This window comes from Perognathus longimembris, chromosome 20 (assembly GCF_023159225.1).
Source record: "Perognathus longimembris pacificus isolate PPM17 chromosome 20, ASM2315922v1, whole genome shotgun sequence".
In the NCBI taxonomy this organism is placed as follows: Eukaryota; Metazoa; Chordata; class Mammalia; order Rodentia; family Heteromyidae; genus Perognathus; species Perognathus longimembris.
In genome coordinates, this window is record NC_063180.1 from 44,307,861 (window position 1) to 44,335,054 (window position 27,194).

The 27,194-nt window shown below is 68.4% G+C and overlaps 1 protein-coding gene across 1 annotated transcript in view; it reads left to right on the plus strand.

Moving 5' to 3' along the window:
* The window catches only part of Ccdc33 (coiled-coil domain containing 33), a 45,946-nt gene extending 19,849 nt beyond the window's left edge, over positions 1-26,097 (plus strand). The window contains 14 exon segments of the mRNA XM_048369070.1: positions 451-580; positions 1,591-1,724; positions 1,809-1,880; positions 5,787-5,908; positions 5,910-5,973; positions 18,967-19,141; positions 19,515-19,603; positions 20,181-20,312; positions 20,432-20,525; positions 20,772-20,935; positions 22,554-22,643; positions 25,528-25,552; positions 25,555-25,640; positions 25,849-26,097. Coding sequence (XP_048225027.1) covers positions 451-580; positions 1,591-1,724; positions 1,809-1,880; positions 5,787-5,908; positions 5,910-5,973; positions 18,967-19,141; positions 19,515-19,603; positions 20,181-20,312; positions 20,432-20,525; positions 20,772-20,935; positions 22,554-22,643; positions 25,528-25,552; positions 25,555-25,640; positions 25,849-26,097 — 1,626 coding nt within the window.
* The last annotated feature ends 1,097 nt before the right edge of the window (positions 26,098-27,194 follow it).

A 27,194-nucleotide genomic window follows, 5' to 3' on the forward strand; every position in this document is an offset into this window, starting at 1 on the left:
TGACGCCGCCGGGCCCTGGGCAGCCCAGGAGGACCGGGGGTGTACACATGAGTGTGTCAGGCTTCGGTCTCCACCCCCCCCGACTGTCCTCCTCGCAGTCCCCCCCCCTCGCCGTCCCTCCCCCCACACCCCGGAGGCGGCAGGACCGACGGTCGGACTCGATGGGGCAGCGATGCTCCCATCGTCCCCCTCAATGTGTGTGTGCGCGCGCATGTCTTGGACTTGAACTCGGGGCCGAGGCGCCGTCCCGTAGCTTACTCGGCTCGCTGCTGGTTCCTGGGCGACGCGCGTCTCCCCGACTGCCCCGCCCGCCCTGGCCTCCACCTCCGTCCTCGACTCAGCCTGTGGCCGGGGGACAGGCGGGCGCGGCCGGGGCGGCCTGCCATCCGCAGGGCCCTGCCGTCGTGTGGACTCGGGGCCTGCTCACCGGCGCCCCCCCTTCTCCCGCAGCTGTCCCGGCCCGGGGGGCCCCCGGCGCAGCCCGTGTGGAACCAGTCCTTCCTCTTCCCCGGCCGCGACGGGGCCACCAGCTTCTCGGAGGACGCGGCGCTGGTGCTCGAGTACCACAGCTCCGCCTCCCGTGCGTGGGGCGCGGGGCGGGGGGGGCGGGGCGGGGCTCCCGGGGTGGGGGGGGCGGCGGGCGGAGGCGGCAAGGGGGACCGCGGGCGGCCTGTCCACGGGGCCCGCGCGCACCCCGGCCTCACCAGGCTTCGTATACCCCTAGGGAGGGAGGGGCGGAGCCCTCCTAGCTCCCAGGGTGCACTGCAGCAAGGGGGGGGCTCACAGCTCCCAGGGTGCACTGTGCTAAAGGGAGGGATCTTCACAGCTCCCAGGATGCACTGCGGTACAGGGAGGGACCCATCACAGCTCCCAGGGTGCACTGCAGCAGGGGGTGGGCCTCACAGCTCCCAGGGTGCACTGCAGTGGGGGGTGGGCCTCACAGTTCCCAGGGTGCACCGCAGCGGGGGGCGGGCCTCACAGTTCCCAGGGTGCACTGCAGGGGGGGGCTCACAGTTCCCAGGGTGCACTGCAGGGGCGGGCCTCACGGTTCCCAGGATGCACTGCAGGGTGGGGTGGTCCTCACAGTTCCCAGGGTGCACTGCAGGGGTGGGCCTCACAGTTCCCAGGGTGCACTGCAGCGGGGGAGGTGGACCTCAGAGTTCCCAGGGTGCACCGCAGCGGGGGGGGTGGGCCTCAGAGTTCCCAGGGTGCACCGCAGCGGGGGGGGTGGGCCTCAGAGTTCCCAGGGTGCACCGCAGCGGGGGGTGGGCCTCAGAGTTCCCAGGGTGCACCACAGCGGGGGGCGGGCCTCGCGGTTCCCAGGGTGCACCGCAGCGGGGGGGCGGGCCTCGCGGTTCCCAGGGTGCACTGCAGCACCTTGGAGATAGAGAGTCTCTCAGCTTCCCTGCCCGGGCTGGCTTTGAACCTCGGTCCTCCGATCTCGGCCTCCGAGGGGCTGGGACATCTAACCAGGGCTGGCTTGAGTTCCCAAAGCCCCGAAGACGGGCGGGGGGTGGGGGGGGCAGGGCTAAGGAGCAGGGGGCGGGGGGCCGGGTGCCACCCCGGTTCGCTCTCCCCCACCCCCCCCAGTGAAGGGCAGCGCGCCCACGGCCCTCGGCCCGACCCTGGGCGTCTCGGTGCTGCCGCTGAAGAGCCGCCTGTACCGCAAGATGCTGACCGGGAGAGGCCCGAGCGGGCTGCACGTGGAGCGGCTCCCGGTCACCGTGAGTCCCTCCCCCAGCCTCCCTCCCTCTCCACCTTGGTGGGGGGTGGGGGTGGGGAGCCCTGACAACCCCTTCCCCTTCCAGGACACCCACCTGAAAACCATCTGCGGCGAAGCCCCCACCGTGGACTTATCCTTCCAGCTGATCTCCTCCGAGGTAAGGCTTCAGGTCAGGCTTGCTCAAGGTGACCCGAGAACCTTCACTTCGGACCCTGGGGCAGGGGGCTCCGGGAAGGAGGGGGAGGCCCCCCCCCCCCCCCCGCTGCTTAGGGCGGAAATGTCTGCTCCAGGAAGCAGAGAGAACACCGAGATTAGGGAGAGAGGACGGAGGGCAGAGAATCTTCTAGACTGGGGCCTTCCGTGGTGGTAGGGGGGTGGGGGCCAGGGTTCTGGATTGTCAGCGTGAGGCGGGGCTACCCCATCTCAGCAAAGACAAGGCCTGTCACCCCGGCTCCTCAGGAAGAGGAGCGCTGCCAGACAGACAGAGACAGAAAGACCACGGCCGGGACTCTGAGGTGGCGTGCGCCGCCGCAGGCTTGGTCTCCGTGGGAGGTGCTGGGCTCAGTGCTTCCTGGCTGGAGGGCGGGAAGCTTGGCGCGGTGCGCACACGCGCGTGCGTGCTCACGCGGGTGTCACCGGACGGGCGGCTCGGCCCCTGCCCGGCCGGGGCTTCTGCGCGCGCGTCGGCTGGAGTTGGTGGCGCGGCTCCTCCTGCCTGGGGTTTGAACTCGGGGCCGGGCGCCGTCCTGAGCTTCGTCACTCGGGGCTGGCTCCGCTTGTGATTTCTCTTTTTCGTGCTGGTTCGTTGGGAGATGGAGAGTCCCGTGGGGAGGACGGGGGCCCCCCAACCCCCCGGGAAAACCAGAAAACCAGGCGCCTTCCTGGGGTTTGCCCCGGAGTGGTGAATTTGAGGCGATGGGGTGTTAAGAGTCGGGGGGGGGGGGTGACCGCCTTCCATCCGTCCCAAGCCCCCCTGGAGGGTGGGAGAAGCAGCCCCTGAGCCCCCCACTCTGAGGGGACCCCAGATCTGGGCTCCCCACCTTCCTCCTCCCCTCCAAGGGGGGTTCGGGGTTTGGGGTTCTTCCTGTGGCTGACCTCAGCTGCTGATGAAGCATGCTGTGTCCATCGCGGGCCCTGGACGGGCGCCGGGGGATGGGGACACCCCCCCCCGCGGAGCCCCCAGCCCACCGCTCCGAGCCCTCCGCGCCCCACGGCCGCTCCGCCGCCCCCCCTCCTCCCCGGGGACCCCCAGACGCCCCCCGGGCCCTAGAGAGGCCCACCCCGGGATGGCCGTCCAGCAGCCGGGGCACGAAAGCCGGGGAGACGCGGCGCAGAGCCGGGGCCGAGAGCCGGGACTCGGGGGGGGGGCAGCGCACCGGCCTTGGGCGGCGCCCAGGCCCCGAGTTCAAGCCCCGCGGCCGACAACACACAAACAACCACAGAAACCTTCACCGCCCCGCCCGGGCCCACAGGTTGCTTCTGGATTCCAGGAAATGGAGGCACGGCCTCGCCCGGCAACGGCACTGGGCCGCTCCTCTGGGGGGACGGGACGGCCCTGAACCCCCCCACCCCCCCACCCCCCGAGACCGAGACAGAAATCCCGCCGTAAACGCGGCGTGCGGACGCTCGGCCCCGCGGCTTGGGCGGCCGGTGGGGGGGGGAGGGGAGGGAGGGCTGGGGGTGGGGGACCGGCCGAGTGATCGGAACCCAGCAGGCCAGGAGGCCCCGGGACCCGACGAGGCGGAGGCGGAGGCGGAGGCGGAGGCGGAGGCGGAGGCGGATGGCGGAGGCGGATGGCAGAGCCGCCGTCCGTCCCGGGCCTCCCGACCTCTCTTTATCAGGGAGAAAATTGTGTCAGGCCTCGGGAATTACTAGCGATGGGAAGCAGATTTGCAGGACTCACTTTGTTAGATGCCTAATGAGTGAGATACGGAGCAGAGCCCGAAGCCGAGGGGGGGGGGCGGGGGGGGGCTGGAGGAGGGGGCGGGGGGGGGGGGGACACAAACGTCTTTGTTAAACAGAATTTGTCAGTTTCCGCTCACGACTCCCCGGGGAGGGGTCCGGGCCGGCTAATTGAATTAAGAGCCTGGGCTGGAGGCTGGGAGGGCGGGGGGCGGGCGGGGGGCGGGCGGGGGGGGGGGCGGCGGGAGGGCGGGGGTGGGGGCAGGCGGCCGGCCGCTCCTTGCCTCAGCACCAAGGACAGCGGCCTCGGGCCAGCCCGCCCTCCCGAGCGTCGAGGCCAGGGCAGGCAGGCTGGCTGGGGGCGGGGGCGGGGGGGGGAGGAGGGGGGCTGTTGCATTTTGCATGATGAGGGGGGCTGCAGCGGGGTAAGGGGGGGCGGGCGAGCAAGTGGGGAGGGGCGGGGGGGGAGGGGAGGGAGGAAGCGATGATCTCAAAAGCCACGCGCTTGGAACGCTATTGGCCCCGACCTGTCTCCAAAGAGACCCCGGCTGGGCTGGGCTGGGCTGGGCGGGCGGGGAGGGGGGAGAGGGAGGGGGAGGGAGGAGGGGGGGCCGCCACCGCCGCCACACAAAGGCACTTGTGGGTCTGGGCAGGTTCGTGGCTGTGCATGGCGCTGGAGCGTTCAAAATCCACCTCCGGCCATGGCCTAATGAAGCGGGGTGGCCTGGGCCACTTGGCAGCCGGCTAGGAAAGCAAGCAGGCTCCAGGTGGGGGGCCCTCCCTCCCCCCTCCTCCCCTCCCCGTCCCTCCCCCTCCCCTCCCCCTCCTCCAGGCAGGCCTCCGCCCTCCAGAGGCTGCTGGGTGGGACTCGGTGGCGGTCCGTCTTGGGGATGGGGCGAGGTGACTCGTATCTGGTAAATATCAGAATCTCCCCGAATCAGAATCCGGGGTGGGCTGGGCTCCGCTCTGCCGCGGCGGGGACCAGGGCCCTGATCGCATTACCTCCGCTTCCTCCCCTAACCGGATTAGACGGCAGTCTATGAAATCCAGGGCAGGGGACTGGCTTTCCGCCTGGCAAATGAGGAGACGTGTCGTGACGTGACCCGAGTTAGCCTCTCGCCCCAGAGCCCCCGGCCACCTGGCCAGGGGGAAGGTGGTCTTTTCCCCATTCCTCCACCCATCCACCTGTCCCGTCTGTCTGTTGGTCCATCCATCCATCCATCTGTCCATCCAGTCTTCCATCCATCCTTCCATCCATCTCTTCATCTGCCCATCTATCCTTCAATGCATTTGTCCATTTATCCATCCATTGGTCCATTCATCCATCCATCTGCCTGTCAGTCTGCCTGTCTGTCCATCCATCCTTCCACTTACCCATCTGTCCCTCTCTCCATCCATCTTTCCTCCACTCATCCATCCGTCCGTCAGTCCCTTTGTCAGCCCATGGGTCCCACATCCATCCATCCATTCATCCACTATGCACTTGGTATCAGTCCTTCTGGAGCCAATCAGAGACAGAGTTAGGCAGAGGTTTGTGGTCCCAGGTCCAGAGCCCCAAGTTCAAGACCAACCAACCACCACAGGAAAAAAAGAAAACATGTTATAGTGACTTCTCCGCAGCAGGAATGGCAGACGTATCTCTCTAAACCTAAGGAACTTACGGTTTTATCAGAAGCACAGACAGCCAAACTGCGAGGCTGGGGGCGGGGGGGAGGGAAGAGGGGGGAATGGTTTGCGGACAACAGTTGTTGGCAAGTGTGGGCGTGGGTGGCCGCGTGTCCTGGGGGAGGGCTAGAATGGAGTCAGGACTTAGAGGCGCAGCAATGAGAATGGAAGTGAGGAACTGAGGGGGAGGGGGAGGGGGAGGAGGAGGAGGAGGAGGAGGAGGAGGAGGAGGAGGAGGAGGAGGGACACAGAAGGAGAAAGGCATCCATCAGAGGTGCAGAGGTGAGAATGGAAGTGAGGGACTGAGGAGGGGGAGGAGGGGGAGGGAGGAGGAGGAGGAGGAGGGACACAGAAGGAGAAAGGCGTCGCTGGGGTGATGGGAGCAGCTGTGGGGGGGGTGCCCCAGAGCCGGGGACGGGTGGCAAGCAGGCCGCGGAGGGAGGCCCGGAGGCTCGCGGGGAAAGGCCCGGTCTCCAGACTCCGCGTCTTCCCCCAGAGGCCAGAAACCTTCCTGACGCCGACCGTGGCCAAGCACCTGCCCATCCTGGACCCGAAGATCCTGGATGAGAAGCTCGGCTCCATCCGCGAGTCCTGGTCCAAGGCCGCGGCCAACGCCGCCCTCGCGTCGCCCGTCCAGGGGGTCGGAGGAGGAGCCCCAGGTGCTGGAGCTGTCCCACGAGGCGGTGAGCAGACACCGGCGGGGGCGGGGGGCGGCGGGGGGGGGGAGCCCCGAGGCCACGCACCCGCTGCGGACTCCTCCGCTTCATCATCGCTGGCATGGAGCCCTGTGGCAGCGGGTGTGTGTGTGTGTGTGGTGTGTGTGTGCGCACGCCTGTGTGTGTGTGTAGCGTACTGATAGTAGGGCTTGAACTTGGGGCCTGGGTGCCGCCCCCCGTCTTCTCCCACTCCAGGCTGGGGTTCTGCCCCTCGAGCCGCGCCCCCCACTTTGTAGTCCATCGGTGGTAGAGTCACGGGAGTTGCCCCGCCCGGGCTGTGGTTTCCAGCCGTGATTTTTCAGATCTCAGCTTCCTGACTCGCTAGGATTACAGACAGGAACACCGGCACCCAGGTGCTGAGTTGAGTCCCGGTACCGGCACGCACACACGTGTGCGCACACACACACACACGCACACGCAGATCCCGTCCCGGGAGCTTTCCGGGGTCGACGGCAGCAGCCCGTTGATTCCTCCGCCTTTGCAGCCTGGCCTGTCATCCCAGCTGCTCAGGTCGCTGAGATGTGAGGATCGCGGTTCAAAGCCAGCCTGGGCAGGAAAGTCCATGAGACTCTCATCTCCAAGGAACCACCCAGAAAACTGCAAGTGGAGCTGTGGTTTAGGTGGTACGGCGCCGGCGTTGAGCAAAAGGAGCTCAGGGGACAGCGCCCCGGCCCTGAGTTCAAGCCCCATGGCCAACAAAAGCAAACAAACCAAAAGCCACGGGATAAAAGCACCGGGAGGAAGGGCCGCCGCTTGGGGGGGGGGGGTGGCGAGCCGGGGGGGGGGCGTTCTGGGCCGGCACTGGGCCGGTCAGTCTGGACTTTCTCTTCAGAACGGAAGCAATGTTGGGCGTGGATGCAGCTCAGTGGCAAAGCACTTGACTGCAGGCGGGACACCCTAGGTCCCATCCCCGGTCAATAGCAATAATAATAACAATAATAACAGTAATACCAACGCATGCCAGGCGCCGACGGCTCTCGTCTGTAATCCCTCCCTCCCTCCCTCCCTCCCTCCGCCTTGTTGGGAGATTTGTGGCAGACCAGCGGGGCCAGAAGATGAATAATTGACCAGGGTTGTTTAAAGATTCAGCAGAGTTTTCTGCCTGCCGGCACAGCTGGAATCACTCATTCCTTTCTGTCTCTCTTTGAAAGCTCTTCCCCCTCTTCCCCCGACACCCCACACCCCACCTTTTGTTTCTTTTCCTCCCTTGACCCTGAGGGTCCCTAAAAAGGTCCCTGCCGGTCCCCCAGACGCGCCTGCGCCTCCGCAGGGCTGCTGGGAGGGGGGCCGCGTCAACCCCGTGGCTCCCGTGCGCGTGGACAAGGCCTGGGAGTCGGAGGCCGGGCCTCCCCGCTGTGACCCGCACCCCCGAGAATGGACGGCTCCTCATGCCCTCAGGATGAGAGACGGGGGGGCGGGACAGCCGGACAGGGCTGCTCACCCCCGTAATCCGAGCCCCTCAGGAGGCTGAGATCTGAGGACGGTGGTTCAAAGCCAGCCCATGCCCGGGTGGGGGGGGGGTGCGGGGAGCAGGGAACAATTCTGAGGTAACAACGTGGCTCCGTCCACGTTGCCGGGGCCCTTGGAGGAGGCCCCTGACCCCTGCTCTCCCTCCTCCCCGCCCCCCTACCCCCCCACCCCGCCTCCCAGGAGGCCATTCTCCTCCTCCATCCATCACCTGGGACTAAAGAGATTAATAAACCAGACTCATAACTCAGCGGCGGGGTGCGGCAGATATTTACGGCTTCGGTTTCAATTTGCAGAGAGATTAAGTGTTTGTCGATTTATTGTCTCTCTGCGGGGGGCTCGGGGCTGAGCCAGCCGCCCCCCCCCCAACAGATCTGCAGCCATGAGCTGGTGGGGAGCCCTGGCTCCCCTGCCTAGGAAGGGGTCTGACCGTTGAAGGGGCCTATCCTCACGCGTGTGTGTGTGCATGTGTGTGTGTGTGTGTGTGTGTGTATTAGGGGCCAGTCCTCGGGCTTAAACTCGGGGCCCAGGCGCTGTCCCTCAAGGCTGGTGCTTTACCACTTGATCTGCAGCTCTACCTCTGGCTTTTTGTTGTTGTTGTTGTTTTGCCCGTCCTGGGCCTTGAACTCGGGGCCTGCGCACTGTCCCTGGCTTCCTTTTGCTCAAGGCTAGCACTCTGCCACTTGAGCCACAGCGCCACCTCTGGCCGTTTTCTATATATGTGGTGCTGGGGACTCGAACCCAGGACGTCATGGATAGGAGGCGAGCGCTCTTGCCACTAGGCCACGTTCCCAGCCCCTCTCCTTCTGGCTCTCTGCTGGTTCACTGGAGGAAGAATTTCACACTTTTCCTGCCGAGGCTAGCTTTGAAACTGTGGCCCTCAGATCTCAGCCTCCAGAGCAGCCAGGAAGGATGACGGGCGTGAGCGCCGGACTCGACCGCCCCCCACCCCCCACCCCCGTCTGGAGTTCTCGCTGGACACTCGAGCCCGGTGGTGCGACCGCAGCTCTGTGCCTTGCCCCTCCTCCTCCCCCTCTCCCTTCTGCCCACCCTCTCCCGAGCCGCTGGGCTGACAGGTGGGAGCCGCCGGGGCAGGCCGGCCTGGGCACCCGGAGGTCGGGGGGCACTCGGGGTCCGCCCCAGCCGGGCACGGGCTCCGGGTGGGCCTGTGGGCGTCCTCCTGTGTGTGTGCGGGGCGGGGGGGGAGTCACAGGCACTGAATCTATTAGGGCGCTCCCCGCCCCCCAGCTCAGATTAAATGCTTTTTAATACAAACCAATTTCCTCCCGACATGCATTAGAAGATCTCGGTCCGCAGGCGTGCGCGCACACACACACACACACACACACACACACACACACACGTGCTAAGCGTCCAATCAAGCCGCTGATAATAGAGAATAGCCGGCTCGTCCCCCGTTAATCAGATGAAGACGAGCCGCTCCTTGGCGCGGAGGCCGGCCGGGCGGCGGCCGGGGCCGGGGCGGGGGTGTCTGGGCCGGCCTGGCTGTGCGAGCTGTGCCTTTCAATCTTCAAGGAGGGGAGGGGGTCCCCTGCCGCCGTCCACAAGGGACTAATTATCCTTCCGCCCTCAGCCAGCTCCTGCTCAAACAGACAAAAGGGGCCCCGGTCTGGACGCTCAGCCTCCGAGCGGGATTCTTTTTCAGATATGCAAATTCACAGGACGGGGGGGGGGGGGGGTGGTGGGGGGGGGCGGCTGGATGGCGGCTGAAGGGGTTCTGAGGGCCAGACTTGGCAGAGGGCCTATGGGGGGGGGGGGGGAGGGCGTAGGGGCTCAGGAGCCATCTTGCACTCCTCAGGCAGATTGGGGAGCCCCCTCCCCGTCCTGAGCCCAGCTCTGCTGGGGATGGGGATGAGGATAAAAGTAGACTCCCCCTCCCTCCCGCCCCTTGTGTGTGTGGGGGGGGGTGGGGGGTGTCTGTCCTGGGGCTTGAACTTCAGGCCTGGGCACTGTCCCTGAGCTTGTTTTGAGTCACAGCGCCGCTTCTGGCTTTTTCTGAGTCGTTTACTGGAGGTAGGAGCCTCAGACTTTCCTGCCCAGGCTGGCTTTGAACCCCAGTCCTCAGACCTCAGCCTCCTGAGTAGCCAGGATGACGGGCGCCAGCCACCGGCGTTCGCTTCCCCCCCTCTTCTTGATGGGGTATCGGCTCCCTTCGGACGCTGGACAGTTGAGGCGGAGACCTCCTGCCCCCTCCGGAGGCCTGGCGCCCAGGACCCCGCCCTGTTGAGGGGTAGCCGGACGGCCCTGGAAAGAGCATCTTCCCGTAGCGCTTCCACCGGCGGCCGGGCCCCCGGCCTTGCCGGACCTCCGGGAGCCTGCGAACCCCGTGCCCTGAGCCCTCCCTGGGACCCAGAACCTTCCTCCCAGACCCAGCCCACCGGTGGCTCGCAGCTCCAGGAGCTCAGCTCACCACGCCCAGCCCCTTATTTTCCCTTCTTTCGTGTGCCGGCATTGGGACTTGAACTCGGGACCTGGGTGTTCTCCCTTGCCTTTTTTCTACTCAAAGTCAGCGCTCTACCATTGGAGTCACACCTCCACTTCAGTTTGTTGTTGTTGTTGGGGGGGGGGGCTGGTTCATTAGAGAGAAGAGTCTCGACAGACTTTTCCTTCCGGTCTGGCTTTGACCAGGACGCCAACGCGGCACGCGTTCTGTGAACCTAGGGGGTGAGCTGGAACTTGCCAGACATGGAAGTTTCCGGCAACACCGGGGCAGGGAACCGAGCCGGGATCGGGGCTGGTGACCGCGAGGGATGGGCAGAGGGCTGATGACCCCTAGCAGACAATCTAGGTGGGGAGCATGCCAGACCCCAGGGTACTTGGGAAGTACCCCCCAAAAAAACCTAGCGTGCCAGCCAGCCTCCAGAGAGACCCCGAAATTCTCTCTGCCGCTCCCCAGACCCCGGCGTCCTCACAGAGGCCTGCCTCCTCCCCATCGGCCCTCCCTCAACCACGTGCCCGACCCCACCCCCCCCGCCACCCCTCCCCAGCATCCAGGTGATCAGAGCTTCCTTGGAACCCCCACGACCCCCAGACCCCCAGGGTGGACCCAGCGAGGGGGGCCCCCAGGGCCTGCGCTACCCCAGCCGTAGATCCCCCGAGACCCCGCCCCAGGCCTCTCCTGGCCTCCCTGAGGACCCTCGGCTAGAAGTCACAGCTCGCCGTCACCACCCGCAGTGAGCCAGGTGGGGCGCGGTGGCTCGCACCCGCAACCCTTCCGCCGCAGGAGACGGATGTGAGGGCCAACGCCGGCCAGGGCAGAGAACCGTGTGGGAGGCCCGGATTTCCAGTTCACCAGCCCCAGAGCTGGAGGGAGAGGAGCGGTTCCTAAGCCGGGGCTGGGCAGGCCGTCCCCGGCCTCCAGGCCCAGGTGGCCCGTGGGGGGCGGAGGGTAACGAGGCCTTGCGATGCAGGCGATTTATAGACAGCCGCCGTCGATACCGCTGGGGGTGGCCCAGGGAGAGACATCAATAAGCACTCTCGTTATGGCTTCGCCCCTCCCCTCCCACCTCCCCCCCCTCCCGTCAGCCCGCCTGCTCCACCAGCCTGTGCGCACCGGGCCTCGCTCGATTAATTCGCACTTGTTACCATCTGTTCTTTTCACGCATCCTCCTCACGGGAGTGCGCGGCCCTGGCCTCGCTGGCGGGGCCTTCGTGGAAGACGCCGGAGCAAGGTCGTCGGGCTCCCTCCACAAGGTCATACTGACCCCCCCCCACCCCGACCGGGTGTGCCCCCTCCCTCCAGCAAGGACCTCTGAAGGCAAAGCCAAGGCGTCCTTGTCTCCTGCCCCCCCCCACCTCACTCCAGTGAGCCAGGCTGGCCTGAGGCTCTCCTAACCCTCCCCCCCGCCCCCCCCCCACCCCCCCACCCCCCCCACCCCCCACCCCCCCTGCCAGCTACTTGGGCGGCTGAGCTCTGGGGCTCCGGGTGCAAAGCCAGCCAGGCGGGGCAGACAAATCGCGGAGCCTTGTCTTGTGTGGTCCTGGGGCTTGGACCCGGGGCCCGGGTGCCGTCCCTGCGATCTTCCGCTCAAGGCCGGCCCTCCGCCGCCCCACCCCACCACGCGCTTCCTGTCCTCTGGGGGTCTAGCGCGCTTTCTCGGCTCTCAGCCTCCCGAGCAGCCGGGATGACGGGCGCCAGCCGCCAGCCCCTCGGCGCAGAGACGCTCAGCTCCGATGCATCGGCAAAAAAGATGCCGGGAACGTGGCAGAGCGCCCCGCCTCGCAGGCTTGAAGCCCTGGGTTCGATTCCTCAGCACCACATCAACAGAAAAGGCTGGAAGGGGCGCTGTGGCTCAAGTGGCGGAGTGCTAGCCTTGAGCAAAAGAGAAGCCAGGGACGGCGCTCAGGCCCTGAGTGCAAGCCCAGGACCGGCAAGAAAAAATGCTGGACCAGAGGCGTGGTTTAGGTGATAGAGCACCATCCGTGAGCAGAAAAGGCTAAAGCAAGAGGACAAGGCCTGGAGTTCAAGCCCCATAACCGAGCACACACGCACGCACGCACGCGCACACACACAACAAAGAATGATAATGAACAGACAAGCCATTTGGCGTCCTGAAGTCCCAGTGCTGGGCGGAGGGGCAGGAGGGATGTTTAGCCGAAGCCAGGTGGAACCTAGGGGCCCGGGCATTGGTGGGGGTGGAGGGGGCGGGGCTTCTCGGTGAGACTGGATGGTGCGTGGCCTTCCCTGTGATGCTGAGGGGGCGTGGCTTCTCGCTGTGCAGGGGCGTGGCTTCCCAGTGAGGCAGAGTGGGGCGTGGCTTCTCAGTGCGGGGGCGTGGCCTCCCGGTGAGGCGGTCCTGGGGGCGTGGCTTGCGAGGCTGGGCTGGCGGAGGGTGGGAAGTTGGCAGCCAGGCCTGCTGAAGGCCCTGCGCGGTGCCCTCTGCCCTTGGGCTCTGCCTTTCCTCTCCCTCCTCCCCGCCTGGCGCCGCCCCGCTCTTCCCGGGACCCCCGGCTTCCTCTGGTAAATGCCCGGGGCTTTGGTTTTGGTTCTGAGGAGTTGTTTTTTTTTTGGTGTCTGTCTTGGGTCTTGAACTCAGGGCCTGGGTCTGTGCAGGCCGGTGCTCTACCCCGTGAGCCGCAGCTCCACGTCCAGCATTTTGCTGGTTAGAGATGAGAGTCTCACGGACTTCCCTGCCCAGGCTGGCTTCGAACCATGACCCTCAGATCTCGGCCTCCTGAGCAGCTGAGACAGCGGGCATTGGGCCGAGGGGGGGCTCCTTAGCACCCATTTCACAGATGAGCCGCCCAGGACCCGGCCGGGCCCCCCAGACAGGCTCGGCCAGCTTGAGGGGTCCCCTCGCCCCTGCTGGCCTTCCACGTGCGTCATGCGTCCAGTGCCGGCCCCCCGGGGAGCCGGGGTGGGAGCCGGGGTGCCCCCTGCCTCCCCGCACAGGGGCTGGCGGGCCGCCCGGCCCGGGGCCCCGGTGCTGCCGGGCTGCTCACGCGCGGTGCATTATTGATGCCGCCTCTAATTGTACGTTTCCCAAAGTCTACAGACCTTTGATGAAAAATTCATGGCCCGCCCGAGGACGGGAGCGCAGCCGATCGATCGGGGGCTGAGCGGGCCGGGGGGGGGGGGGGGGCGCGCTGGGTGCCTCGCAGAGGGGGGCGGCTGGAGGCTGGCATGGCGGGGGGGAGCGTCCTGCTACGGCACGGGGCCTAATTCTGGGGCTTGGGGTCTGGGGAGGGGAGGGTCCTACCCCAGGAATCTGAAGGATGGGGGAGCTGAGGCCCCGTCCTTGCGGTGCCGGGGGGGGGGGGGGGGGGGAGACGAGATAGATTCACATTCACCCCCCACACACACCAGCTCCACAAAGGGAACCCGAGGATGCACCCCAGGTTACAAGAGGGGGAGCCCCAGGCTCAGGGACCCGGGGGCGAGCTGTCCAGGGTACAAAGCTACTTAGCAGTAAAGGCCACTGGGCCCACCGCCCCAGGCCAGCTCGAGAGTGAGCTCCAGAGCAGCGTGAGGCGGGGGGGGGGGGGCCCTGCCCAGCCCCCCCCCCCCTCGTGGGGAGAACATTATAAGAAAAAGCAGCCACTTCAGCCAGGCGCTGCTGGCTCCCACCAGTCAGCCCGGCGACTCAGGAGGCTGAGAGCCGAGGATCACGGTTCAAAGCCAGCCCGGGCAGAGGAGTTCCTGAGCCCCTCGTCTCCAATGAGCCACCTGAAAACTGGAGGGGCGCTGCGGCGCAAGTGGCAGAGCGACAGCCTTGAGCACAAGGAGCTCAGGGACGGTGTCCCGGGCCCCGAGTTCAAGCCCCAGCCCCGCAAAAACAAGAAAAGACGAGGAACAGCGAGCAGGCCCAGCCTGGAACGAAACAGACAGCACAGGGGACCGACCATGTGTGATGCCCCACCTCTGAGCAGAGACAGCTTGTTGGGTCCTGGTGGGGACCGCCCAGGGCCCTCCCCCACCTCCGGGACCCCTCATTCTGTCCACACAGAGCATGGGGGCGCCCCCCGCCTCCCCCAGGGGCCGTCTAGGCTGTGGGCTGTGTGTGTGTTTGTTTGCCCTCTGCTTTCCAGAGCATTCCTTTAGAAAACCTCCTCCTCCCCCGCCTCCGCTGTTTCCAGATCTTTCCAGATGTTAGGAAACCGTGGCTCCAGATGTTTAGAAAGCAGGGCCAGGCCCCGGGGGGGTGGGGCGAATCTCAGGCAGAGGAAGGGGCTGGGGGGGCGTGGAAGTGGAGGACAGAGCGGGAGGTGTGGTGCTCACGCCTGCCGCCCCAGCGACTCCGGTGACGGCCATGGGGGGGGGTGGTTCAAAGCTGGGGGGGGGGGGGTGGGCAGGAGAGCGCGTGTGAGACTCCGAGCCCCACGGACCCACGGAAAGGTCCGGAAGCGGAGCATCAGCCGGGCGTGGAGAAGCTCAGGCCAGCGCCCCGCTCCGGAGTTCACGCCCGCTCCCCGCACACACAGAATACGTGGGGGGGGGGCTCAGAGGGATTTGGTGAGGGACGGGGGGGGGGGGGGGTGCGTCTGACATGGGGGAGGGGGTCTTCCGGGCCGCCCTCCCCCGCCCTCCCCAGCCCGGTTCGCCCGAGCTGGGCCACCCCACCCTGGAGAAAGAGCCGAGGCGCCTCCGCGGGGGCCCCCCTCCCCGCCTCCGCGGGGGCCCCCCTCCCCGCCTCCGCGCGGGGCCCCCCCTCCCCGCCCTGCGGGCGTCGCCAGGCAGGCACTTGTTGTGGTAGCAACTGTCTCCGGGGACCCAGCCTGGGGGCGAGGACAGCTGGCCGCGCAGATGGGGGAGCCCGGGCCCCCGCCCCGCCCGGCCCCCCGGGCTGCCCGGGCTACCGGGGACCGCCGATCGGTAAGTCCCCGGCTCCCCGCTCCCCGCGGCGGCAGGTGTGGGGGGTGCGTTGCTAGGCAACGGCAGCCACCGCGAGCTGGGTGGGAGGGGAGGGGAGGGGAGGCCGGCCCGCCGCCGCCCACGGTCGCCCACGGTCGCCCACGGCCGCCCAGGAGGAAACAGGCCAGGGGCTCCGAGAAAATACCTTAGCCCAACACGTGCACGGCCCCCCCACCTGGGCCTGGGCTAGCCCGGGAGGGTTGTGAGCTGTGACCGCGACAAGAATCACCTCCCCGCTCACTCTGAGCCCGGGAGCGGGGCAGCAGGAGGCGGCTTGCGTGGAAGGTGACTCTGTGTGTGTGTGTCCCGCTGATACTAAGACTTGAACTCAGGACTCGGGTGCTGTCCCTAGCATTTGAGCCACAGCTGCTGCACTTCTGGCTTTTTTTTTGGCAGTAACTGAAGAGTCTTAAGAGAATTGCCCGCTGGGCAGGGAACGTGGCCTAGTGATGCAGCACTCGCCTAGCAGGCATGAAGCCCTGGGTTCGATTCCCCAGCACCACATAGACAGAAAACGCCGGAAGCGGCGCTGTGGCTCAAGTGGCAGAGCGCTAGCCTTGAGCAAAAAGAAGTTCAGGGACAGCGCCCAGGCCCTGAGTTTAAGCCCCGGGACTGACATAAAAATTGCCTGCCAGGCTGGTTTTGAACCGTGATCCTCCCCTGCCAGCTTCCTGTGTGGCTGGGATTACAGGCGTGAGCCCCAGGCCCCTGGCTCTGCGCGCTCCTCAGCGCCCCCCCCCCAGGTCCAGCCTCAGGTTGCTGTCAGGAGAGGCACGTGCTAGCGGCGCGGGTTCCGGGTGACCCCGGGGGGTCTTCCTGAGGAAGGAGGGACCGGGAGGGGACAAGAAAGGAGAGCCGAGGTCCTCCAGGAAGCCCCGCCCCCAGGCCCGCCGGGCCCGGCCCCAGGCCATTGTCCTCGCCCGCCCAATTAGCCAGCCCGGCTTCCTGCAGGGGCCAATTAGACAGGAGCGGGGGTCAGGCGCCGGCCAAGGCCCGGCCGCCCCCCCCCCTCCCGGGTCGGTAAGGCCAAGCACAAAAAAGCGTGCAGGCCGGAGCTCCTCCCTGCCGCCTCCGGGAGGGAGAAAGAAAGAGCCAGAGAAAGGGAGAAGGCGCTCCTTTTGTTCCGGCTGGCAACCTTGGGCTGAACAATGCCGGGCTCCCCGGGCTGGGGCCCCGGCTGGCTCCGGGGTAGTTTGGCCGATTGCAGGCACGCCGGGCTCCTGGGCTGCTCCTCCTCCAAGGGGACCGAAAGGAGAAGCGGGGGCTGGACTCTCTGCCGCCCCCACTCCCTGTGTTTGTCGTCCTGGGGCTTGAACTCAGGGCCTGGGCGCCGTCCCGACGTCCTTTTGCTCTGCCACCTTGCGCCACGGCTCCACTTGTGGGCTTTTGCTGGGTCTGCCCGGGGCTGGCTTTGAACCGCCGTCCTCAGATCTCAGCCTCCCGAGTCCCCGGCGTCTGACCGGAGCTGCGAGTTTCCGGGAAGCAGAATCTGCCGTGAGCAGGGCCCCGGTTCTAGAACCCTCCACGGCTCCCCGGAGGAAGGCTGTCTGGGAAGGAGGGTGGCGGGCTGGGGGGGGGGGGCGGTCCTGGAGGAGGAGGCTGCCCGGCGGGGGCTGCGGGGGGAGAGCTGCCTCTCTCAGGGGGGCCCCGAGATGCCCCCCCCCACTTTCCAGGAAGGAGAAAGGGCCGGCGCACGTGTGTGCTGAGGGCTGGTGACACGCGCGCGTGCACGCACACACACACACACAGGCCCGCCACGCTCCCCTCTGGTCCTCCGTCTGGCTGACGCTGAGCGTTGGCGGAACGCCGCTGCCCCCTGGTGGCCGTAACGGCGAATCGCATGCAGCTGGCCCGCGAGCCGGGGGCCTTGGGCGGGGGGGGGGGAGGGGGAGGGGCTGGGGACTGGGACCCAGGGGTGGAGCAGCCAAAGCAGGGGTGGAGGGGCTGGGGAGGGTAAAGGACTGAGGTTCTGCTCCCCCCCCCCAGCCCTCCCCAACCTTCCCTCCCTTCCTCCCTCCCCACCTTTCCGGCAATTGCCCTGTGTGTGCGTGTGTGTGTGTGTGTGTGTGCGCGTGTGTGTGTCCTGGGATTTGAACTCGGGGCCTGCGCGCTGTCCCGAAGCCCTTGCACTCAAGGCTAGCGTCTTACCACGTGGGCCATGGCTCCACATGTGGATGTTGGGTGGTTTGCCGGGAATAAGGGTCTCGTGAACGTCCCTGCCCAGGCTGTCTTTGAACCGCCATCCTCAGATCTAGCCTGACGGGCGTGAGCCACTGGCGTCCAGAAATCACCGGGATCTTGAGGGCCCTTCGCCAGCCACCCATCTACCGCGCCCCACTCCCGTCCTCGACTTCAAAGAGCCGCCCCTTCCACGGCCCCAGGTGGCGGCTCCTGTCTCCTGGGCTCCCCGGAGCAGCCAGCCCCTCCCCGGCCTGGGGCAGGCAGTGGGGGCGGGGTGGGGTGGGGGAAGAACCCCAGGGGCATGTGACCTGCTCCCCTCCAAGGCTGAACAGTGACGCAGACTGCGGCCCTGAACCACGGCCTTCCAGCCCAGCTGGGCCACCAAGGACACGAGGCTGCAGGAATGGCAGCCCGGAGGGGGTGGGGGGGGGACTGACGCCAAGGACCCACTCCCCCCCCCCCCATGAGGCCTCAGGCAGGGCGGCGGGGCAGGACCTCGGCTCTGGTCACCAGCCCCGGGGAGGGGCTGCCGCAAGCCCGGGGTGACCCGGGACAGCGCCCAGGCTCCCGTGATTTGAGGATATCGGATGGGCATTGTCCCCAGGGGAGCGGGGTGCTGCTCTGCACCCCTGGAACCCCAGCCCCTCGGGAGGCTGAGCTCGGAGGTCCGGGGAAGCTGGGGTGGCGTGGGGAGCCCGATGTGGTGTCTGGGACCCCCGCCCTCAGAAGCCCACGGCCCCTGGAGAGGCCCGACCACCCAGCAGGAGGGACCCAGGCGGAACGTGCCGGCTGAGCCCTTCTTCCTGGGCCCCCCCCGGCCGAGGGCAAGGCCTCCCCAGAACCTACACACGTGCCCAGAAACGCCTGCGCACACAGATTATTCATTGCTCTGAGCGTTTCCTAGAAGACCTGTGGTTTTCTCCAAACTTGTGTCGCACGGCCTGTTTGCATTATACTTGATGAATGGCAAAGTATTATGGGGGGGGTGACGTGGTAGGGTCACACAGCACGGAAGAACAGTGTCAGGCCTGGCACGGTGGCCTGCGCCTGTAACCCCAGCCACAGGCCTGGCACGGGGGCCACGCCTGTAACCCCGGCCACAGGCCTGGCACGGTGGCCTGCACCTGTAACCCCGGCCACACGCCTGGCACGGGGACCACGCCTGTAACCCCGGCCACACGCCTGGCACGGGGACCACGCCTGTAACCCCGGCCACACGCCTGGCACGGGGACCACGCCTGTAACCCCGGCCACACGCCTGGCACGGGGGCCACGCCTGTAACCCCGGCCACACGCCTGGCACGGGGGCCACGCCTGTAACCCCGGCCACAGGCCTGGCACGGGGGCCCGCACCTGTAACCCCGGCCACAGGCCTGGCACGGGGGCCTGCACCTGTAACCCCGGCCACACGCCTGGCACGGGGACCACGCCTGTAACCCCGGCCACACGCCTGGCACGGGGGCCACGCCTGTAACCCCAGCCACACGCAGACAGTGATCAGGAGGCCGAGGCTCGGCGCTGGCCCTGGTGCTCACAGGAATGGTGGGCAAGTGCATAGCCAAAGGCGGCCTGGAAAGCTGGGGCCTAGGGGTGCGCGTGTGCGCGTGTGTGCGTGTGCGCGTGTGCGCGTGTGTGCGTGTGTGCGTGTGCGCGTGTGCGCGTGTGTGCGTGTGTGCGTGTGCGCGTGTGCGCACGCCGGTGCTGCGGCTTAGACGCAGGGTCTCAACCCTCGCTCGCTTTTTATTTCCACTCAGGCTGGTGCTTGACCACTTGAGCCACGCCTGCCCCCGTGTTCGCTGGTGGGAGGCGGGCGTCCCGGGCCCTTTCCTGCCGCGGCCGGGGCTCCCGGCGCCATGGGCCTGGGGGGGGGGGCGGTGTGGGGGGGCGGCCGGGGGAGGGGGGCGGGGGGAGAGCAGAGCCGCCCCGCTCCGCCCCGGCAGGAGGTGAACAACTACCGGCGGGCCATGCAGAAGATGGCGGAGGACATCCTGTCGCTGCGGCGGCAGGTCAGCGCGCTGGAGGGCGAGAACCGCACGCTGCGGGGCCACGTGGCGCCGCCCGGGGCGGAGGAGGAGGCGGAGGCGGAGGCCGGCCAGGAGGAGGCCCAGGCGCTGGGTGAGGGCGCGGCCCGGGGCGCTGGGGGGGAGGGCGGGGGCGGGGGGGAGGCCCAGGCGCTGGGGAGGGGGGCGGGGGGGGGGCGGGGAAGCGGGCACGCAGGCGAACACACGGGCCCGCACAAACACACAACCATACAGGCGTGTGCAAGGCACACACGCACACGCAGGTGCACACGCAGGCACAGGTGCAGTCCCTGCCCAGCCTGGGGCTCCGGCCCCCACCCCCGGCCCCCACCTCCCCCCAGCCTCCACCCCCGGCCTCCATCCCCCCCCTTGCCTCCCCCCCCCCGGCCCCCACCCCAGCCCCCACCCCCAAGGGCGCCATGGCGGCTGTGCCCCGCCCCCCCTCAGCCTCCTCGTCCACCCAGCAGCGTCCCTGAAGCAGAAGTTGCTCCTGAGCGAGCTGGACCTGAGGAAGCTGAGGGACAAGGTGCAGCACTTACAGAACGAGCTGATCCGGGTGAGCGGGGCTGGCGGGGGGGGGCGGGGAGCGGGGGGAGGGCGCCAGCGGGAAGCAGCTGGGGCCCCGGAGGCCAGAGGTGACCCGCACTGCCCCCAGGCCAGGGCTGACCACACTGTCCCCCCGAGGCCAGGGCTGACCACACTCCTGCCCCCCGAGGCCAGGGCTGACCACACTGTCCCCCCGAGGCCAAGGATGACCCGCACTGTCCCCCCCCAGGCCAGGGCTGACCACACTCCTGCCCCCCGAGGCCAAGGATGACCCGCACTGCCCCCCAGGCCAGGGCTGACCACACTGTCCCCCCCGAGGCCAAGGATGACCCGCACTGCCCCCCAGGCCAGGGCTGACCACACTGTCCCCCCCGAGGCCAAGGATGACCCGCACTGCCCCCCAGGCCAGGGCTGACCACACTGTCCCCCCCGAGGCCAAGGATGACCCGCACTGTCCCCCCCGAGGCTAGGGCTGACCACACTCCTGCCCCCCGAGGCCAGGGCTGACCACACTCCTGCCCCCCGAGGCCAAGGATGACCCGCACTGTCCCCCCGAGGCCAGGGCTGACCCCCTGCCGTCCCTGCAGAAGAATGACCGCGAGAAGGAGCTGCTGCACCTGTACCAGGCCCAGCAGCCGCAGGCCGCGCTGCTCCGGCGCTACCAGGACAAGCTGCAGAAGATGCGGGGCCTGGAGGACACCGTGCGGCACCAGGAGAAGGCGGGCGCCGGGGGCGGGGGCGGGGACGGGGGCGGGGGCGGGGGAGGGGGCTCCGGGGGCCTGAGGCCTGGGCCTGGAGCAGGGGGCCGGGCCAGCCTCGCCTCGGTGCTCCCCTCCAGGTGATCGAGAGGATGGAGCAGGTGCTGGAGGACCGGCTGCAGGAGAGGAGCAAGCCGCCGCCGCCCGGCTGGCCTCCAGGAAAGCCCAGTGCGGGTGCGGACCCCCCCCCAAGAGCAGCCACGGGCGGGGCCGGGCTCCCCCAGGAGACACACACACGCTCACACACACACACGCTCACACACGCTCACACACGCACACACACGCTCACACCCCGAGTCACGAGTCACGGGGGGGCGGAGGAGCGGAGTGGAGGGAAGTGGGGGGCGGGGCGGGGCAGGGGCGTGGAGGCCGGAGGCCCACGCCCGCACCCCCCCCCCCCGGCATCCCCCTCCCCCGCAGCCTTCCCCTCGCTCCCCGCCTACGGCCACCTGCCCGCCGCGGGCGAGAACCTGCCCGCCGACCTCTACTCCCTGCTGCTGGCTGAGAACTCCCGGCTGCGGGCAGAGCTGGACAAGAGCCGGCCCCAGGTGGCGCCCATCATCCTGCAGCAGCAGGCCCTACCGGTAAGGGGGGGGGCGCCCTGAGCCCCGGGGTCGGGGGCCATGGCCGGCCGGGCGTCCCAGCCGTGCGGGAGGCTGAGACCCGAGGGTGGCGGCTCTAGGCCCGTCCACACGCCTCGTCGCCAGGGAGCCCCCAGAAGGCCACCGGTGCTGCGTGTGCTCACGTGACAGAGACCCAAGCTTCCGCGGAAACGCCAAGGCGCAGCACCTAGGCCCTGGGTTCTACCCCGGTACTGGCATTAAAAACAGCAACAGGGGCTGGGAATGTGGCCTAGTGGCAGAGCGCTCGCCTGGAATACACGAAGCCCTGGGTTCGATTCCTCAGCACCACATATACAGAAAACGGACAGAAGGGGCGCCGTGGCTCAAGTGGCAGAGTGCTAGCCTTGAGCAAAAAGAAGCCAGGGACGGCGCTCAGGCCCCGAGTTCAAGGCCCAGGACTGGCAACAAAACAAAACAAAGCCAGCAACAACCAAATCAGCCAGGCGGTCACCCCAGCCGCTCAGCCCTGGACAGAGAAAGCCCGATAAACTACTCACTCAGCAAAAGCCGGAAGTGTCGCCATGGCTCACGTGGTAGAGCGCCAGCCTTGAGCTCAAGAAACTCAAGAACAGTGCCTGGGTCCTGAGTTCAAGCCCCAGGACCAGCCAAAAAAAAAAAAAAATCCACCGTGGGGGGCTGGGAATGTGGCCTAGTGGCAGAGAGCTCGCCTCGTATACATGAAGCCCTGGGTTCGATTCCCCAGCACCACATACACAAAAAACGGCCAGAAGTGGCGCTGTGGCTCAGGTGGCAGAGTGCTAGCCTTGAGCAAAAAGAAGCCAGGGACAGTGCTCAGGCCCTGAGTTCAAGGCCCAGGACTGGCCAAAAAATAAAATCCGCCGTGGGCTCAGTGGGGTTCTAGGTGCCTCCTGGGTGGTGAACTTGCACGCCCCGCTCTGTCCCTGGGTCTCAGGCGGGGCACCTGTACATCCGACCTCTTCTCCTTCACCCTCTTGCACTTCCAGTTCAGAGCCGGCCCCACATGACCCTTGACTCCTGACCCCTGACCCCTTTCTCTACTCCACCAACTTCCGCCAGGACCCCACCCAGGCCTCCCAGAACTCCCTCCTAGAACCTTCCCGGGGATCAGTACAGCCTTGGAGAGCCCTTTCCCCCATCCCAGGTGGACCCCGGGGAGTCGGGAGCAGGTGGAGACGCGGCAGAGAGGCTGCTTGGGACGGAAGGCCCCGCCCGCCCCGAGGGCGTGGAGACCCTGTCCTTGCAGGTGCGTCCCGGGCCCCCGGGGGCACAGCCGGGGCTGGGAGCCCTGCCCCTGCGGGTAGCCAGGTGCCCCGCGGGGAGGGGCACCCCGGCTCCACGGAAGCTTCCGGAAGCGTCCCAGCTCAGTCCCCTGGGGACCTGCGAGCACGCGTGTCCACGAGTTCAGAACCCGCCGGCCCCGCCAAGGGAGCGGGCTCGGGCCTGGAGGCTGAGCCCTGGCACCGGCACCACAGACGACGCCTCGAGAGGGCGCCCGCCCAGCAGCTCAGCCCGGGGGGGGGGGGCGGCTCCCGCCGGCCCTCCCCCTGCCGGAGCGCAGGCCCCGGGCGGCAGAGCCGACCTTCCGCCTCGCCCGCAGGACCTCCTGGGCAGCAGCTCTTCAGACAAGTTTAACCTGCTGGCCAAGCTGGAGCGGGCGCAGAACCGGATCTCGGCCCTGGAGAACCTGGTGGGTGAGGCGAGCCTGAGCTCACTGCCCGGCCTGCGGCCGGGACGGAGGCGGTGGACAAGCAGGGTCAGGGCTGCGTGGGTGACCGCGGTGACCAGGCTTAGCACATAACCAAGATCCAGGCTCAGGACGTGGGCGGACAGGATCAGAACTCTGTGTGAGACCAGGATCAAGGCTCAGTGTGAGACCAGGATCAAGGCTCTGTGTGAGACCAGGATCAAGGCTCAGTGTGAGACCAGAATCAAGGCTCAGTGTGAGACCAGGATCAAGGCTCAGTGTGAGACCAGGGTCAGGGCTCAGTGTGAGACCAGGGTCAGGGCTCAGTGTGTGACCATCAGTGTGAGACCAGGATCAAGGCTCCGTGTGTGACCAGGATCAAGGCTCAGTGTCAGACCAGGATCAAGGCTCAGTGTGAGACCAGGGTCAGGGCTCAGTGTGAGACCAGGATCAAGGCTCAGTGTGAGACCAGGGTCAGGGCTCAGTGTGTGTCTATTCTCAAGGCTCAGTGTGAGACCAGGATCAGGGCTCAGTGTGAGACCAGGGTCAGGGCTCAGTGTGAGACCAGGATCAAGGCTCAGTGTGTGTCTATTCTCAGGGCTCTGTGTGAGACCAGGATCAAGGCTCAGTGTGTGTCTATTCTCAAGTCTCAGTGTGAGACCAGGATCAAGGCTCAGTGTGAGACCAGGATCAGGGCTCTGTGTGAGACCAGGATCAAGGCTCAGTGTGTGTCTATTCTCAGGGCTCAGTGTGAGACCAGGATCAAGGCTCCGTGTCAGACCAGGATCAAGGCTCAGTGTGTGTCTATTCTCAAGTCTCAGTGTGAGACCAGGATCAAGGCTCAGTGTGAGACCAGGATCAGGGCTCAGTGTGTGTCTATTCTCAGGGCTCAGTGTGTGTCTATTCTCAGGGCTCAGTGTGAGACCAGGATCAAGGCTCAGTGTGTGTCTATTCTCAGGGCTTCAGTGTGAGACCAGGATCAAGGCTCCGTGTCAGACCAGGATCAAGCTCCGTGTCAGACCAGGATCAAGGCTCAGTGTGAGACCAGGATCAGGGCTCGGTGTGAGACCAGGATCAAGGCTCAGTGTGTGTCTATTCTCAAGGCTTGGTGTGAGACCAGGATCAGGGCTCAGTATGTGTCTATTCTCAGGCTCTGTGTGAGACCAGGATCAGGGCTCAGTGTGTGTTTATTCTCAGGGCTCGGTGTGAGACCAGGATCAGGGCTCAGTGTGTGTCTATTCTCAGGGCTCGGTGTGAGCTCTGGAGGTCAGTCTGTGCTGGGTCAGCGAGTGGTGTGGAGTTGGGGCGCGGGCTGGGGTGCGGAGGCTGGGGCGCGGTGGCTGGGGTGCAGGGGCTGGGGCGCGGCTGGCGCGGGCTGGGGTGCGGGGGCTGGGGTGCGGCTGGCGCGGGGGCTGGGGCGCAGGGGCTGGGGCGCGGGGGCTGGGTGCGGGGGGCTCGGGTGCGGCTGGCGCGGGCTGGGGCGCGGGGGCTGGGGTGCGGCTGGCGCGGGGGCTGGGGCGCGGGGGGCTGGGGTGCGGCTGGCGCGGGGCTGGGTGCGGGGGGCTCGGGTGCGGCTGGCGCGGGCTGGGGCGCGGGGGCTGGGGTGCGGCTGGCGCAGGGGCTGGGGCGCGGGGGCTGGGTGCGGGGGCTCGGGGTGCGGCTGGCGCGGGCTGGGGTGCGGGGGCTGGCGCGGGCTGGGGTGCGGGGGCTCGGGTGCGGCTGGTGCGGGCTGGGGTGCGGGGGCTGGCGCAGGCTGGGGCGCGGGGGCTGGGGCGCGGGGGCTGGGGCGCGGGGGCTGGGGCGCGGCTTGGCGCGGGCTGGGGCGCGGGGGCTGGGGTGCGGACGCTGGGGGCGCGGCTGGCGCGGGCTGGGGTGCGCGGGCTGGGGCGCGGCTGGCGCAGGCTGGGGTGCGCGGGCTGGGGCGCGGCTGGCGCGGGCTGGGTGCGGGGGCTGGGGCGCGGCTGGCGCGGGCTGGGGTGCGGGGGCTGGGGCGCGGGGGCTGGGGAGCGGGGGCTGGGGCGCGGCAGGCGCGGGCTGGGGTGCGGGGGCTGGGGCGCGGGGGCTGGGGTGCGGCTGGCGCGGGCTGGGGCGCGGGGGCTGGGGCGCGGCTGGCGCGGGGGGCTGGGGCGCGGGGGCTGGCGCAGGCTGGGGCGCGGGGGCTGGGGTGCGGGGGGCTGGGGCGCGGGGGCTGGGGCGCGGCAGGCGCGGGCTGGGGTGCGGGGGCTGGGGCGCGGGGGCTGGGGCGCGGGGCTGGGGCGCGGCTGGCGCGGGCTGGGGCGCGGGGGCTGGGGCGCGGGGGCTGGGGTGCGGGGGCTGGGGCGCGGGGGCTGGGGTGCGGGGGCTGGCGCGGGGGCTGGGGCGCGGCTGGCGCGGGCTGGGGCGCGGGGGCTGGGGCGCGGGGGCTGGCGCGGGGGCTGGGGCGCGGCTGGCGCGGGCTGGGTGCGGGGGCTGGGGCGCGGGGGCTGGGGCGCGGCTGGCGCGGGCTGGGGCGCGGGGGGCTGGGGCGCGGGGGCTGGCGCGGGGGCTGGGGCGCGGCTGGCGCGGGCTGGGTGCGGGGGCTGGGGCGCGGGGGGCTGGGGCGCGGCTGGCGCGGGCTGGGGTGCGGGGCTGGGGCGCGGCTGGCGCGGGGGCTGGGCGCGGGGGCTGGGGCGGGGGGCTGGGGCGCGGCTGGCGCGGGCTGTGTGCGGGGTCTCGGCTGCGGCTGGCGCGGGGGCTGGGGCGCGGCTGGCGCGGGGGCTGGGGCGCGGCTGGCGCGGGGGCTGGGGCGCGCGGGCTGGGGTGCGGGGTCTCGGGTGCGGCTGGCGCGGGCTGGGGCGCGGGGGCTGGGGCGCGGCTGGCGCGGGCCGGGCCGCCGGGGGCCTCTGCAGCGCCCGTGTCATGTCGGCAGCTGGAGGACTCGGCGCGCCGCTGGGGGCGGAGAAGCAGAGCCTCGCCACGCGGCTGCAGGAGCAGGCGCACGGCTTCCGGAGCCCTTCCAGCCTGGTCCTCGCGGACGCCTCTGTGAGTGAGGCCTGGAGTCGGGGTGCTGGGGGGACCGGGGCCTGGGGGAGGGCGGAGCCGTGGCTCAGACGGTAGAGCACCGGCGTCCAGTTAAGGCAAGAAAGCCAAGTGAAAACACAAGGCTCTGAGTTCAAGTCCCAGGACTGGCATTTAAAAAAAGAAAGACAGGAAAACGATGGACCGGGGTGGCCCTCTCGGGAATTTCTAGAATGTTCTGCCTGTTGTCTGTGACCCCGTTGGCCCCAGGCTGGTGGCCCCGTGGTCTCCCTCGGGTTGGGGATCCCCCGAGCCCCAGGACGTGGGGGTCCCGCCCGCCCTCACCTCGGGTCACTTTGCACCCCACAGGACGTCTTCGTCTCCCCCCACGGACCCCAAGCGGCCCCCAAAGCCGGAGCCCCAGCAGCCGGGCCGGCCCGACGGCTCCCAGAAGGCGGCGGCCGACGCCCCCCCCAGCTGAGCCCGCCCCGCCCCCGCCCCGTCCACCCGAGACCACTCATTAAACGCCGGAGCTCCGCACCAAGGCTTCCGGCCTGCTCCGCCAGCCTGGAAAAGGGGGGGGGGGGCGGCCGGAGGGCGGCAGGAGGGAGGGACGGAGCCCGGGCGGCCCCCCCCCCCCCCGCCCACCGTGGTCCCCGCTGCACTGCCGATCACAGTTCCAGCCTGGGCAGCAAAAAGCTGGCATGGAGTTGTTGGTCGAGGGGCGGAGCGCCAGGCGTAGCGGAGAGCCAGGCAGGCGGGGGGGGGGGGGGGGGGGGCGATCCAAGCCCGGCGTGGATTCACGGGGAGACCTCAGGAAACCCACACACGAAGAAAGGGGGGCGGAACGTCCCCCCCGCCCGATACCCGCCGTGCCTGACACGGCACTGCGAGGGCCCGGCCCCTCTGTCCCCCCCCCCAAGGATGGATTGACGTCCGAAGACGCGTGTGCAGATGCAGGCGGTGGGGGGGGGGAGGGGGTGACTCGGTGCGAAGCCTCCCGCTCAAGGTCGCTCAAGGTCAGGTTTTCCGTCTGTTCTGTGAGCAACTGCATGCCTTAGAATCTCTTTCTGGAACTGGGGTGTCTGTGTGTGTGGTGTGTGCGCGCGCGCTGTGCGCGTGTGTGCGTGTGTGTGTTCGTGTTCCAGTCCTGGGGCTTGAACGAAGGGCCAGGGCGCTGTCCCTGAGCTTTTTCATCCAGGGCAAGCGCTCTGCCACGGCGCTACGTCTGGCTTTTGGGTGGTTATTTGGAGATGAGTCTCCCAGACGTTCCTGCCCGGGGCTGGCTTTGAACCGCCATCCTCAGGTCTCAGCCCCCTGAGTGGCTGGGATGACGGGCGGGGGCCACCGGTGCCCGGCCAGAAACTGACGTTCCGAATCAAAGATTAACAGGTTCAGAGGAGAGAAAGAGAGCCGGAGAGAGGGAGGGAGGGAGGAGGGAGGTGGGAGAGGGGAGGGAAGGAGAGAGGGAGAAGGGGGGAGGGGGAAAGAGAGCAGGCGCCGGTGCTGGTCGTCCCAGCTCCTCGGGAGGCTGAGACCTGAGGATCGCAGTTCAAAGCCAGCCCGGGCAGCAAAGCC